The sequence below is a fragment of the Ammodytes marinus genome, assembly GCF_949987685.1.
Source record: "Ammodytes marinus genome assembly, chromosome: 3".
Lineage (NCBI taxonomy): Eukaryota > Metazoa > Chordata > Actinopteri > Uranoscopiformes > Ammodytidae > Ammodytes > Ammodytes marinus.
In genome coordinates, this window is record NC_137232.1 from 29224142 (window position 1) to 29237969 (window position 13828).

At 40.2% G+C, this 13828-nt stretch overlaps 1 protein-coding gene across 1 annotated transcript in view; it reads left to right on the plus strand.

Moving 5' to 3' along the window:
- clmpb (CXADR like membrane protein b) overlaps positions 1-6545 on the plus strand; it is a 69113-nt gene extending 62568 nt beyond the window's left edge. Inside the window, exon 7 of the mRNA XM_080054112.1 lies at positions 1294-6545. Coding sequence (XP_079910238.1) covers positions 1294-1633 — 340 coding nt within the window. The 3' untranslated portion in view covers positions 1634-6545. The remainder of the gene's footprint in view (positions 1-1293) is intronic.
- The last annotated feature ends 7283 nt before the right edge of the window (positions 6546-13828 follow it).

Genomic DNA, 13828 nt, shown 5'->3' on the forward strand with positions numbered 1-13828 from the left:
GCTTTCTTTTCACACTTCCCTTGTATTTGTGCAGTGTGCATGTGTGTGTGTGTGTGTGTGTGTGTGTGTGTGTGTGTGGGTGGGTGTTTGGCATCTAGAGCTGAGGGATCACACTTGTCCTTCTGTGTCACCCTATAGCTCTGCATGCATTGGCAGACCGCTAATGACACTTGTAAAAGCAAAAACATTTATTTGGGTTCAGTGCAGGTGCATATACTGATGTAACAATGAATAATGCAGCATTACTGAGGGGGACATCTTCAAGTAAATAATGTAGATGAAGTGACAAAGTGTTTTCCGTTTTTATACCATGTTGAGAGTCTTTGCTGTAATGCGCTGCAGCAGGCCACATAGTGACTCACATCTCTTGGGTATGGATTTAGAACCAACCTCACTGATGCTTCCTTCGTTGTGTCTGAGAAGGTACCACTTAGCCACCAGAGTTTTAAAGGTTTCTATTTTTGACTTCATGAACAGAATCACAAGCCGTGCATATAAATAGGATAATATCACCTTGTGACTGGAATGATTTATGATAACTGCAACATCTTCCCCAATTTCAATAGCATCCAAGGAACATATGCATCCCCAAATACTTTAGTTTTGCTGATTAATGCCTCTTGTCAGTTTAAATTTGTGTTTAGTTTTTGTTGTTTTTGCAGTTTCTATTCCTCTGTGCTAATTTGTAAACTATGTATACTTCTCTCATAAAAGTATAATTATAAAAGGAAAGTTTTCATTGTAAGCAACAACAAAGTTTTTCTTTTTCATTCAACAATTGTATCTGGGGAAATAGTGATTCCAGCGCACATTTCATTATTCCATGCAAATGTGTTTTCCCAAAACTCAGAGACTGGGGGGCTATCTCATTAAGTTCCCAATATAATACTTGTTCCATGTGAAAAGGCTCTTACAATAGTATTAGGGAGTAGCGCCATGTTGTGCTGTTTTGCGGTTCATTGTGTGTGTGGGTTCCTCCTTTCTACGTTTAGAAGTACTGGATATAATCAAATAAAATATAATTTGTTTAACCTTTATTTAACCAGATTAAGTCCCACTGAGATTAAGATTCTCTTTTTCAAGGGAGCCCTGACCAAGACATGCAGCAACAACTGTTAAAACTTTCCAGACACAAACACAAAGGACAAAATACATTACAGTAATCACACAGAAACACACCAGAAGATTTAGACTGAATACAATTATACCAGATTCCAGTCTTTTTAAAATGGATTTGAAATTTACCTTTGTCATCATTGTTCTGGTGTCTGTATGTGTTTTTTTTAACCACAGGGAAGATGCTGAGGCTCCCAAGGCCAAGCTAGTGAAGCCCAACTCCCTGTCCTCATCCCGCTCCGGCAGCTCCCGCTCCGGTGCCTCCTCCACCCAGTCCATGGTGCACAACAGCGCTGCCCAGCGCGGCCACCGCCCCCGCCCGCCTGCAGTAGCCGCCCTCAAGGAGAACGGACAGCCCCCGGGCTTCCCACAGTCCCCTCCGGCCTACAACTCAGTGGTGCCCCCCAAGACCCCCGAGCCTCCAGCCACTCCCAAATACAACTCCAGGAACACGTCCGCGCCCACCCCCCCGACTCTCATGGTGCCCGCCCAGACCAAGGCTTTTCAGACTGTGTAAGGACTGAAAGCCAACCACCAAACCCCCCCACCCCCCTTCCTGCAGCCATGCGAGATCTCCCATAGCAGCCCCAAGCCCCCTAAACACTCCTCCCTAAAGACTAAGACTCTTCCATAAGCAAAGAAAATGCAACTAGTTAAATGGATGTAATTATAAGAATCAATACTATAAGTCAAAAAGTACTTTTAATGAATGCATACTTAAAAAGGGGGAAAGTAAGACACACCCAATACTGAATTACATAAAAACAACAAAAGAAAAAAAACAAGACCTGAGATGCAACCCCTGTTTGTGTCTCGTAGCTAAAGGCAGAACTTATATTCTAAGTTTTGGCTTCTGAAGGAACAGGGAAGCACTACTTTATGTGCAGCAAGGTGGAAAGAGCCCCCCTGTTGAGATTTTATTTATTTATCAAATCAAAAGGGATTAGGATAGGCATGCAGTGGAGAAAAAGAGGGGGAATACGTAAATGCTGGGTAGTAAAGTGTATCCGAACTCCGAGCAAGGTGATGGAGTCGTACAGCAGTTGTCAATGCCAGATGGATTCAAACATGGCCAAACAAGGAGGAGGAGATTGCAAGAAAGAGTAAGACAGACTGATTTTATTGTGTTTCTCTTGGAGGGAAATAGGGGGGGGGGGCATCATGTCACCCTGCACCACCGATTTGATGCTTCCAGCACCTGCTCTAAAAACCACAAACCCTTCCTTTCCTCCCATGGGCTCGGCCGATTGTGCCCATCCATGTGGACAGACACAGTGCAAAGAGCGGCGTGTGCATCATCTGCCTCAATGCTCTCGGTCTTTCATGCTCTTGTAACAAACCCCTGAGAAGCCACAGTCAATCGTGACACTGACTCAGCTGTGCTCACAAACAGGTCACCTGCTTTACCAATCACCAGGGGAAACTTCAGGTACAAGGATGTAGCATTCGCAGGTGGAGTCTAATCAATGGACGTGTTACCCCGAACTCCCCCCCCCCCCCCACACACACACACTCCCACATCCTGTCTACATCTATGGACATCCTTTTCTTGGTACTGAATATCTTCCCTGAGTAAATAAATAGTATGTATTAGGCCTATAGCGAGTCAATACTTTAAATATAGGGGATAAGCATCTATTAGACCAGCTGGACTTGTTATTATTTTATTTTTATTTCCATTCTCCTGCGTCTCTTCTGTCAGAACAGGTTGCAAAGGGTGACAGATAGCTGTTTGTGTGTGTGTGTTCATTCATCCATATTAAGAAGTGCCACCAATCCCTAGGATGGGTTATTATTAATGTTGCTTTTTTTTCTTTTCTTTTTTTTACTATTTTTACATTTCTGAACTCAAAACCAAAATCTGTAACCATGAATGTGTGATGTACAAAGATGGTGGATCCCGTTATTTTTCAGCTTCCTGAGTCAATATCCAAGCTAAGGCACAAAGATTTGACCTTGACATTCAATTTCACAATTACTAAGTCTAGAATGAAGGGAGCCTGCAGTATGATTCTAGAGGATTTCATTGTATAGGGTGTGAATGGTATCATTGTCAGTACTCTCCCTTGGATCCATAACAATGGAGTGGCACTCGATTGCTGTCTCGCTCAATCACCGGGCCCTGCTTGGTTATTGGTCGAGCTGTTCTATTAGCCAATCCCCATTTGACGTATCCTCAGACGGACCCAGTGCAGTTTGATTGAAAATATCTTTAAAAAAAAGAAAAACGGGGGCAAGTAGCCTATCTAGTGTGCCTTTGAAATCCCTCTTCCTTTCATGGTTTTGGTTCTTTGTCCTTATCGTCAGCACACCGGTGGGTAAGTCTCTGTTCACATCCAGCTTTTAGGGTCAACAGTAGCAACAAACTGAGAGAAACAACTTCACAAACTTACCCTAGTAATAACCGACGGAGCTTAGGGAGCACCAAACAGAGTGAATTATCCATGGTGAGAAAGCAATCCTATGCCATGGGGCCATGTACTGTACATTCTGTAATCAGTCTTGTTTTATATTGTACATACAGATAGATATACGCACATGATGTCATTTAATTTAATAAATAAGGGTATGTGAGAGGAGATATACCCCTAACACATAGTCAAATGGGACCCAAGAGTGAATTTAAACCATGTGGGGTTTTTTAACACATGTTGTGTGAACAAGTGAAGCTCCCCATTCTGATGTGACCATTTATGTCTTTGTACTCAGTATTAGTGTGAAACAAATAGTATCATATATAATGGAAAGTGCAAGAGTTGGAAAAAAGTGTCTTGTCTAAATTAAGATACAAACTGGCCAGATTCCCAATAGATGTATGGATTTTATTGATCCCCTAAGAATAACTTATTGTGATTTTATTGACCATGTGACCTTTCCTGAAGCACCACCATTGGGTCAAACAATTCCACTTCCAAATTTCTCTAAAAAAGTATTTATAGTTGACACATCATTGAATATTTTGGTGAATTCTGTCCTTTAATATGGAACACTATTCAGCCTAAATTTCAGATTGCATCGAAATCGGGTGAGCATGCCCTTGCTATCTAATTACTTCATGGCCTTTACTCTCAGGACAACCTTAAAAATGTTAGGCACCACCGCAGCTTCACATACAATGATCCAACTCAATTTAAAATGTTTTGAAAAACATCTGTCTGAAAAGAACGTGTGGTTTGACTTCACGCACGGGATTTCACATGACTTAACTGTAATTATAGTGGTACCTTTTATATTCAACTAGAGACAGCAGTTCATATTTGAGCAGGGAAGCTACTGTGTGTGTGTGTGGGTGTGTGTGCGTGCTTGGTGCATGCATGCATGCATGTTTGTGAATGTGTGTGAGTGTGTATGTGTGGGTGTGTGCATGTACAGTATATTCAGTATAAGCCCTTGGGCCACACCCACACATTCTCATGTTAGCCATTCAATGAGTGAGAGGGATCCAGTCAGGCTAAGTAACCTCTATCCGAATTGATATGACTGCAGACTGGCAGTGTTTATTTTGGTTTTCACTGACTAAAGTATATGCCTATTGCACTTGGCTTCACGGACAGCAGTCATGTTTTTGCTTGTGGGGGTGGTATCTCGAGACAAAGCACGTCCATAATTCATAACTATTGTTAGCTCTGGAGGCCAAAAGTACGCTCCATCCCTGCTCTTGCCGTCTCTTAACATAGAATGCAATTGGCCCTGGGTGTACTGATGGCATCTCAAGGCACACACACACACACACACACACACACACACACACAATTAAACAGGTAGAAGTTGTAGATACACACACATATAAACAGGTACACATGGAACATTCAGGTCCACACGGAAAACAAAGGTGTGTGCTTTATGTCACAGTTGCAAATGCACACAATTGCCCACAAAACACACACACAGTCAGCACAAATAAAAGCCCAAACAGCCATCCTTATTATTTCTGCTTTTTCAGAATTAATCTGATGGATCGAATGCCTGGAGGTATTACGACTGACTGATGGAACCAGGATACTAAATACAGCACAGAAAGGGACCTTACACCTCATCACGAGGGCTCACATGCACATACACTACCACAAACACACACAGATATACAGAAAGAGCTACTGTATCAAAACACACATGCACCTAGAAACTGCTATGCATTTTTACAATCTGGATAGCATATGCTTCAATAACTTTTTCAAGAGAAAAGGGAATCTGCGAGTAGTGTTGGGAATCAGGAACGGTATAACAGGATTGATATTGAGCCAGGCCTCTGGGCTCTTGCCATTGAAATTCCCTCCACCAAGGATGAAAGTAGCACTAGAGGTGTAGGATGGGACGCAAGTCTTCCAGCTGTTAAATTCCTCCAAGCTTTTTGATTTGCTTTCCAGCAACTGACGTCTCAGGTGGCAGATTCCCCAGTTTATGAGCCCTCGCGTTGCATCTCTCTGCTCATGTGTGCAGCTTTTGTGGCCTGATGTACTTGTGTTTTTTCCAACAAATGCATTTTAAGGAGCTTTTCTGATTTCAGGAGAAAGTAGAGAAGGAGTGGAAAGTCCTTACACACCTCAGTGTCAGCAGCACATCCGATGCCATTTTTTGAAACAGTAGCACTATTAGCACTATATATTGTCTCATTATCAACACTCAAAGGTGCAGTAACATGGAATCATTCATGGTTATCCTGTGTTATATGATAGGAGTATATGGACCTCATGTAGCCACAATGTTTTATGTTCTATTAGTCAGTTTTATTTCTGATTAAAGTTGTTGAGAAGGGCAAAGTGATGCTCAGACTTTGTGGTTTTGGACTTGTCTATCATTATAGGGGGAATGTGATGTACTCAGATTTTTTTGGAAGATGAGATGGACAGGGCTGTAGTCAACCTGAAGAAGGAAAGAAAGCAAGGGTACCTGCATGTCATAAGAGATTGAGCAACCGAAAGGGAATGCTTTGCTTTGATGTAACATAACTGTATTCTGCTCAAATTTAAAAAATATATAAAACTATAAAATAAAAAAAAGTTTAAGAAAATCTACAATTGTAAATATAATCACAGAATAATTTTATGAAGCTTTATTTTTGTCTTTTCTTTATTTCAAATTTATCATGTATCATCATGTACTTTGCACTTTTTTGTGTGCTGTGCTCATCACCGGCCTATGTGGGATCTGTGTGGTTGGCTGTTTCTCTTGACTGCATTGTTTCAATGTCAAGGGCAGACACGCTAAGCACAGTGTTACTAAAGGGAAATGTAAGACACTTGGTTTCTTTTACTCATTGTCTTTTTTCTTGCTGTGGCTTCTCTTTGGTTTTGTAAAACAGTACAGAATTTTGTGTTTGTTCGTTTGATGAAAACAATCCATGTAAATATCACAAGTTAAAAAAAATGTATATTTTTACGACTTCTGAGTTATTACTCTTTCATTTGCAAATAAAATAATCAATGACAACTTAATTGGTCTTTTGGCATCTTGATTTAGATTTGTAATTACTGTTTTGGCAAAACCTTTTTTTGCAGAGGGTTTGGGAATCTATTATTTTCTCTCCCAAGTCTCTTCTGAGCTGAGGTTAGCTTATATTAATGGAGACTGACAAGGTCAGAGGCTCTCTTCATACTCTTTACTCTGTAAGGTACTGTACATACAGATTCACAATAATAAATTCTGTCAACATGGAATGGCGGACTGAAGTGAACCTGACGGCTGCCAAAAAGCATTACATTCTCGACCTACAACAGAAAAAGCTAACCTGGAAGGCTAAAAATAAAATAATATCAGGTTGGAGTTGTTTAGCACCCGATTAAAGCATCCTTTTGTGAAATCTTCAAAGAACTAAAGATTTCAAAACAATTGCTGCTCAGTTTCATTACCAAGTCATATTACTCAAAATGCTGTGATGGTAAATGACTTCATCTGCATTATCATTAATGAACTATCTGGCAAGTTTCAATACACAGCAGGTTGACTTCTACATTGTAGGAAATGCATGTATCATTTTACGATATGCTTATTGAAAAGGCAGTCAGTGCAGTAATCTTAAGGAGTTTGGGGGAGAAGTCACTGTAGCAGAAATCAGCGTTGTACTTTTGCACAGGGGGCCAACAGAAAAATGCGTTTCCGTCATGAAGATGAATGCTTACGTATGTATTTCTACCATGTATACAATGCCAACTCACGTCGTTGCATTGCAGTGTATCAGTCCACAAATGAGCAGTGAAAATATCCTACATTTTGTACAATTGAACCGATAGTTATTTTTTAAGGTAAGCATTTAAATATACAGTATTTGGCACAAAAGCGTTCTTCTGCTGGTACCCCCTTGAAACAGTACAAAAACAGTACAAAGCTGACTCCTGCTACAGTGACTTCTCCCCCAAACTCCTTGAAGGGATAGTTCAGTATTTTTGAATTGGGATTGTATGAGGTACTTACGTATAGTAAATATGTTACCTTATTGAGATGGCTGTCATCACAGTCCCTATATGCAATTTGGGGGAGAAGTCGCGGTAGCAGAAGTTAGCCTTGTACTGTTGCAGAGAAGACCAGATATAACCCTTTTTTTCTCCATATATATATATTGTAAATGCTTTCATAAAAAATATATTTGTTCAATGCATGCTAGATTTTCTGCGTTTCTTCACGGCTTTAGTTTTTTTAAAGTTTTTTTTTTTTAGGCGTAGTTTGGCCATTGTATTACCACGCCAAATCACACCGGTTCAGTCTAACGTAACACTCCGCCCATAACCCAGGTAGCTCTGTGTCGGACAGCTGATGGGCGGAGTCCCACTTCAAAAATACTGAACTATCCCTTTAAAATTACTGTGCTGACAGCCATCTCCATGGCTCTAGCCATGCTTATGTTGGTCGGTCACTCCGTCTGTTCGTCGCTGTGTTTGGTTCACCAATTTGTTACTTTTTTTCAACATTTGTAAAGACATTCATGGTCCTCAAAGAATTAACCATACAAACTTTGGTGACCTTGACTTTGCTCTCTACACCATCAGCAGGAGGTCAAATATTTTACTTATCTTAAGAATGTCTAGGGGGCGCCCTTAGCTCAGTTGGTAGGGCGTCCCCCCCCCTCCCGGGCCGGGCCCGGGGGCGCCCTTAGCTCAGTTGGTAGGGCGTCCCCCCCCCGGGCCGGGCCGGGCCCAGCAGCACACCCGGGTTTGATTCCCGCCCGCGGTCGTTCTCTGCATGTCACTCCCCTCTCTGCCCCATTTCACCTGTGTCTCTCTGCACTATCAATAAAGCATAAAAATGCCCAAAAAATATCTTAGAAAAAAAATAAAAAATCTCAACACTGACAAGATGGATTCATTCAAATAATTCACAGATATTAGTCCCAGATAATTAATCGTACACACTGGATCCCCTGACTTTTCCTCAAGCAGTAAATACTACAATTCTCAATTATCATCTGCTGTACTTTGTGCACAGCAAATGTTAGTAGGCTAAGATGCTAAACAGTAAACATTACCCCTGCTAAACATCAGCACTTAGCATCGTCATGCTCACAATAACAAGTATTACATACTTAGCATTCATTCCTATACTGTGCATTACTTAAGGCCATCTTTTATATTATTACGATACAACACAGAGGCATATGAAGATGTTTTTTCATACAAAGTATGGGTTAAAACAATAAACATACAGCAGCCATAAGAATGTTTTCTTCAAATGCACTGGGTAAGGATTTATTTCAAGGGGCACTATCCTGTTCTCATACAGTAAATCATCCAAGGCTTTAACACACAACAATAATTGGGCTTTTAAGGATTTATTTATGTAAAGATGTGGATGCCCCCAAAGCTTTTCTAATAAGTCGATTCTAAACTATGGTCTTATAGCTGAGGAAAAAGCATTGGGCAGAGGGCTCCTTCTTCCCACTCCACCTCAATTATCTCTTTGGCTCTGCAGCCTTTCAACATGACACCCTGCCCTTGGCAACAAGGTCAGCGATATCTATTGACCGGTCAGTCACCTATTGACTGACATTCATCCCGTCCCCCTGAAAAGTTCTTCTTATGTTGATGGTCTATTGAGCTGCCTTGATGCCGTATTGTGTAAACTCTGGTCAAAATACACAGAGTGTTGCTTTGTGTCTACCCAAAGGATGCATGCAAAAGGTATGACAAGGATTCACAAAAGTGTGTTAAACAAGTGGAAGTAGAGCTCTGAGCGAGTGCACATGAAGGAGCCATGGGAGATAATAGAATCACCAGACTGCTTGCTTAATTTACATATTTCCAAAACACGGCATCCATATTAAACAAGATCACATTTTCAGAGATCACATTCCTCTGCTCTCTGTATTATGCCTCTGTGACCATTGTTCCACATGATTAACCATGTGTGATGACACTGTCATATACCCATCTCACTGGCATGCCCCCACACACACACACACACACACACACACACTTAACAATGCATTTATATGCTGCCTTAACGTCATTTGGTTATGGCTTGGATCATCCAGGAACTCAAGATAAGGATTTATAGATTTTACTTTTTGTTGTTGTTGGAGTTCCTGTATTAGGACACCTTGTTGGTGTTACAAATCATAATAGCACGATGTATCACAGTTATGCATACACACGGATACTCATGCTCTAATAAAAAAGTGGTAAAATATGTCATCACACAGATAAGAAATATTTTCTTTCGCTCTGAGCGAGCTTTGTTGCCTAATTAATACCAGATCATATTTTGCTCTTGGTCTCCCTCTATAATCTGCAACGTTAATACCGCACGAGGCCTTCATAATTGAAGTCACTTATATAATTGCGCCCCCTGGTGTTGATTGGGGAAAGCTCTCTTTGTATATTCGATGCAGATATGGCTTCTAATTAGATGAGAACAATCAAAAGTGACACATAATACATCATCGATGGGATGAGTTCATCAAAAATCTCATGGGTAACCTATAGTCAGCAGATTTTGGAACATTGCGGAGTTGTAGTATGTGTTTAAATCTACATTAAAGTAAAACCTGGATATTATTTTCCTCTTTGCTGAAAATAGACCTCATCACCAATCACCAGATCTCATTTCCTGGGTCCCCACAGATAACTCTGTTTTAGAGTATGGCTTAATGGAAGCACATAAAAGTAATATTGTTAGTAGGCTAGGTTCCATTGGGTGCAGGCACTGTACGTGGCTTTGCTTTAAGCTCCCTCTGGTGGAAACTGATATGCGCACCAAGTTCGACACAATGTCACGATGAATAGGAGTAAAGAAGCTAAAGTCTGTTGGCTTCCATTTTTATTCAAAACCTTTTATCCGTGTGTCTCATTCATCTTAAAGCTAATCACTGTATCTCTGACAATCAGCTTTGAAAGGAGCGGTGGTAAGCCCAGTATTTCAGCTACATGTATGAATTGGCTTCTCTATTCAGTCTTTTTGCATTATACTGTAGAATTTTACCAGGGCTTTGTGTGCCTTTGCACTGATTATTTCTGGGTAATGAACACTGCTCTGTGACCCACATCTAAAGTATATTTCACTCTCTGACGAGTTCACTAATTATAGTGCTGCCATAAATTCTGATAGAGAGGTTAATAGCATGCTATTTTTGCTACTGCCTGGATTCCACTTTGAAAAAAAAATTAGTTGCATATAGATGGACTAAGGAGAAAATGATCCATTGGTGGAGGTTGATTTGCAAACTAACTGATAATGTTCTGACAGGTTGGATTATGATTAATGCATCTATGAAATCTCTGATACATGTGATGATTAATTCACAATGGGACTCTGACCTTTACATCTGAGAGAAAAAACTATTTATCTTGTTGGAACAATTGTTTATTTCATTTAGAGCTTTTAATGAAGCTGGTGCAGGATGAATCACCATTTCTGATTTCTGTGTCCTTAAAATGCATATCAGCACAAGTAGATACACAATGGACAAGATATTATAATATTATCATAATTCAAATATTAAATTATTGTCTTTCTTTAGACAAGGAGAGCAAGATGCATGAATATCCATTTAGTAAACTAGAATCTTAATTCTGAAAGCTATTAATCAATCTAATTGAAAAATTAGGCAATCAATGATACCATATCCTTTGAAATGGAGCGAGCAAGTACAATTTACTGTCAGGTAAATTAGACAAAGGAGGTCCATAATTCTAAATTGGCTGACTGAAAAGAGAATCGCTCAGCTGAGGATTTCACCTTCAGACTGTTGACTTTGCACATTTATCTCTTGACTCACAGTGTATGTTAATTTATAATGTTGTTCCAAATATGCTGCACATTAAGTCAGGGATTCTGGAGAATGCTTGTTGTCAAAATCAGTGATTATTTCCTCACAATCCACTACCTGTCCATAACGTGTGTGCTCTGGAAAACAAGTGTTACAGTAATACACAGCTCATCAGATTATCTCACACACTATTATTACACGATAGGCTACACCAGAAAGAGATACGTTTTGTACTAAAAAAAAACATCTTGACATCAGCAATGACATTTGTCTTTTGGGGTCTCTGAAGGATTTATATTTAACACTCATATCTGAAATGTCAATAGATTATAGTGACTGTAACACATTTATCTTGTGTTACAGAGTAGCCTACTAATAATTGAGTGATCAGCCAAACCCTGTCTGTGGCAGTGGACACTTAACACTTGTGCTAACACATAATACAAATCACAACCATAACCGTGGCAAAATATAAATTACTCTTTCAGAAAAAAGAAAAAACTTAATTTATAGCCTACTTTTTTTGATTGAAAATTCACGAAAAGTGTATACCCTATTGAAGTAAGGGTTTTGTATTAGGCTATGTTTAAATGCCTTTGTGCTTGGACATCAAATACAGGTAAAGACATAATGAGGACACTGCAGCTTCTGATGTAACACATATTGTTAAATGCATGAACATTGTGCTAAAGACTAGTCGATGCATAAAATTTGTGAAAATAACTTTCTCAATCCCCTGACTCCACTTTGAGCACGTGGCAGTTCTATCTCGCCTCGCAGCCTGCAGAGCACAGGCGGGAAATAACAAGCCTTCAGTATGTCGCAGATAGGTAGTATCCCCTCACTGAATAGAGGACTCGGAGAACTGCCAGTCAGTCCAGTTGTTAAAACATCGTTAGCGCTCGCACACCTGTTAGCTGTTAGCCGCTTCACAGAGGACATGGCCTTTGGGCATCCCATTCCTGAGCTGAGGCTGGAGGAGCCGGCGGAGGACAGGCTGCTCAGGAGCATCCCCTTCCTGCATGGACACCTCCAACGAGTCAAGTCAAGCTCTTCGTGCAGTGAAAGAAAACGACACAAGTAAGATGTATTTCTGTACAGCAGGGGGTTGAAGGGGTTTAGTAGGCTTCCTGCGAGAAGAGGAATTATAATTTATGAACAAGGCGATTATTGTGGGTGTTGAAAGCACAGTCAGTTTGTTACGATACAGTGCTTCCCCACAGTATAGCTGTAGCTTGCTTGACACCTAAATGTTGCCTGAGTGAATTAGTGTGTGTTAATTTTGCCATAACACATTAAAACCCTTCTTAAAAAAATAATAATAATGGTGGCCATAGCTTTTCCCGACTGGCTGTTTTCAATGAGTGTAATATGTGGCAATTAAAAGTGCGGCCAGACATGGTAGCAGGGAAAGCAAATATGTAATTAACAAGGCCTACAGTATTAAAACATTTATTATTGGCCTAATGATTAAAAAAATGCATTCCATATTAGTTGAGCTACTTCTATGGGTCCTGGCATAGGCTACTCGCCTAGCTTACCTGGACACTTAGCCTAATGGAACACCTACCATCAATAATATTGGTTTCACCTGTGCATTTACTGCCATGCGAAGTCAAAATGTCTGCTGTGGACTAATGCTTAGTGTGAATGCTTGTATGCCTATTAGCAGCAAAACTGAAACCTATACTGTATGTTTTGATGAAAATAACACATTTAGGCCTATACTTTCTGGCACTGGGCAGCATTCATTAGACACGCTATACTGCTATTGTAAACTGGTGGCTAAATACATTTGAATAGGCTGTGGTAGTCATAGTGCACTGTGAATTTTAGAAGATATGTGATTTTCTGAGAATGTAGTTTGAGTTTCATGTTTTTTTATACAGTTGGCCAAGCCTCTTTGTGTATTCTGTGTGTTGAATATTCAGTTTTTCTTACACATGACAAATAGGCCTAAGTGAAGTAAGTTGTGTTTCTTATGGCTGATGTTAAAGTCTCATTCAGTCATATTAATCCAGAACACTTTTTGTCAAAATTGGCTAATATGTACTCGCTACCTGTCTTCTGCTGAAAAAAAGTTGGGTGTTTATACACTGCCTCAGCTCCACTAATACAGATCTGAAAGCCTGGCTCAAAGCCAACAGTCTACCAGTGCCTCTACCAGTGCCTCAACTTTTGAAGTTGAACCCAACTTCAAAAATACCGAACTATCCCTTTAAGGCCCGTTTCCACCGATTTTGGGTTGACAGGAGGCCAAAGATCTCATTTCAATGCAGTTTTTTGATTGAGAGATAGAATCACGAATAGTCAAATCTCTGGATTGAACAGGCAGATACGATTCGACCAATAAAATTCCAAGTTGCTCGCGAAAAGCCCTAGTACTGTGTAACGTTATGTCTACACACGGTCTTGAAATTTGACACTGTATTTTTTTATCATAGTAAGGTGTAGCCTCTGTTACTGGAATAAACCTCTATTAATTTCTGTATCCAGCCGGTTGCTGATACTTGT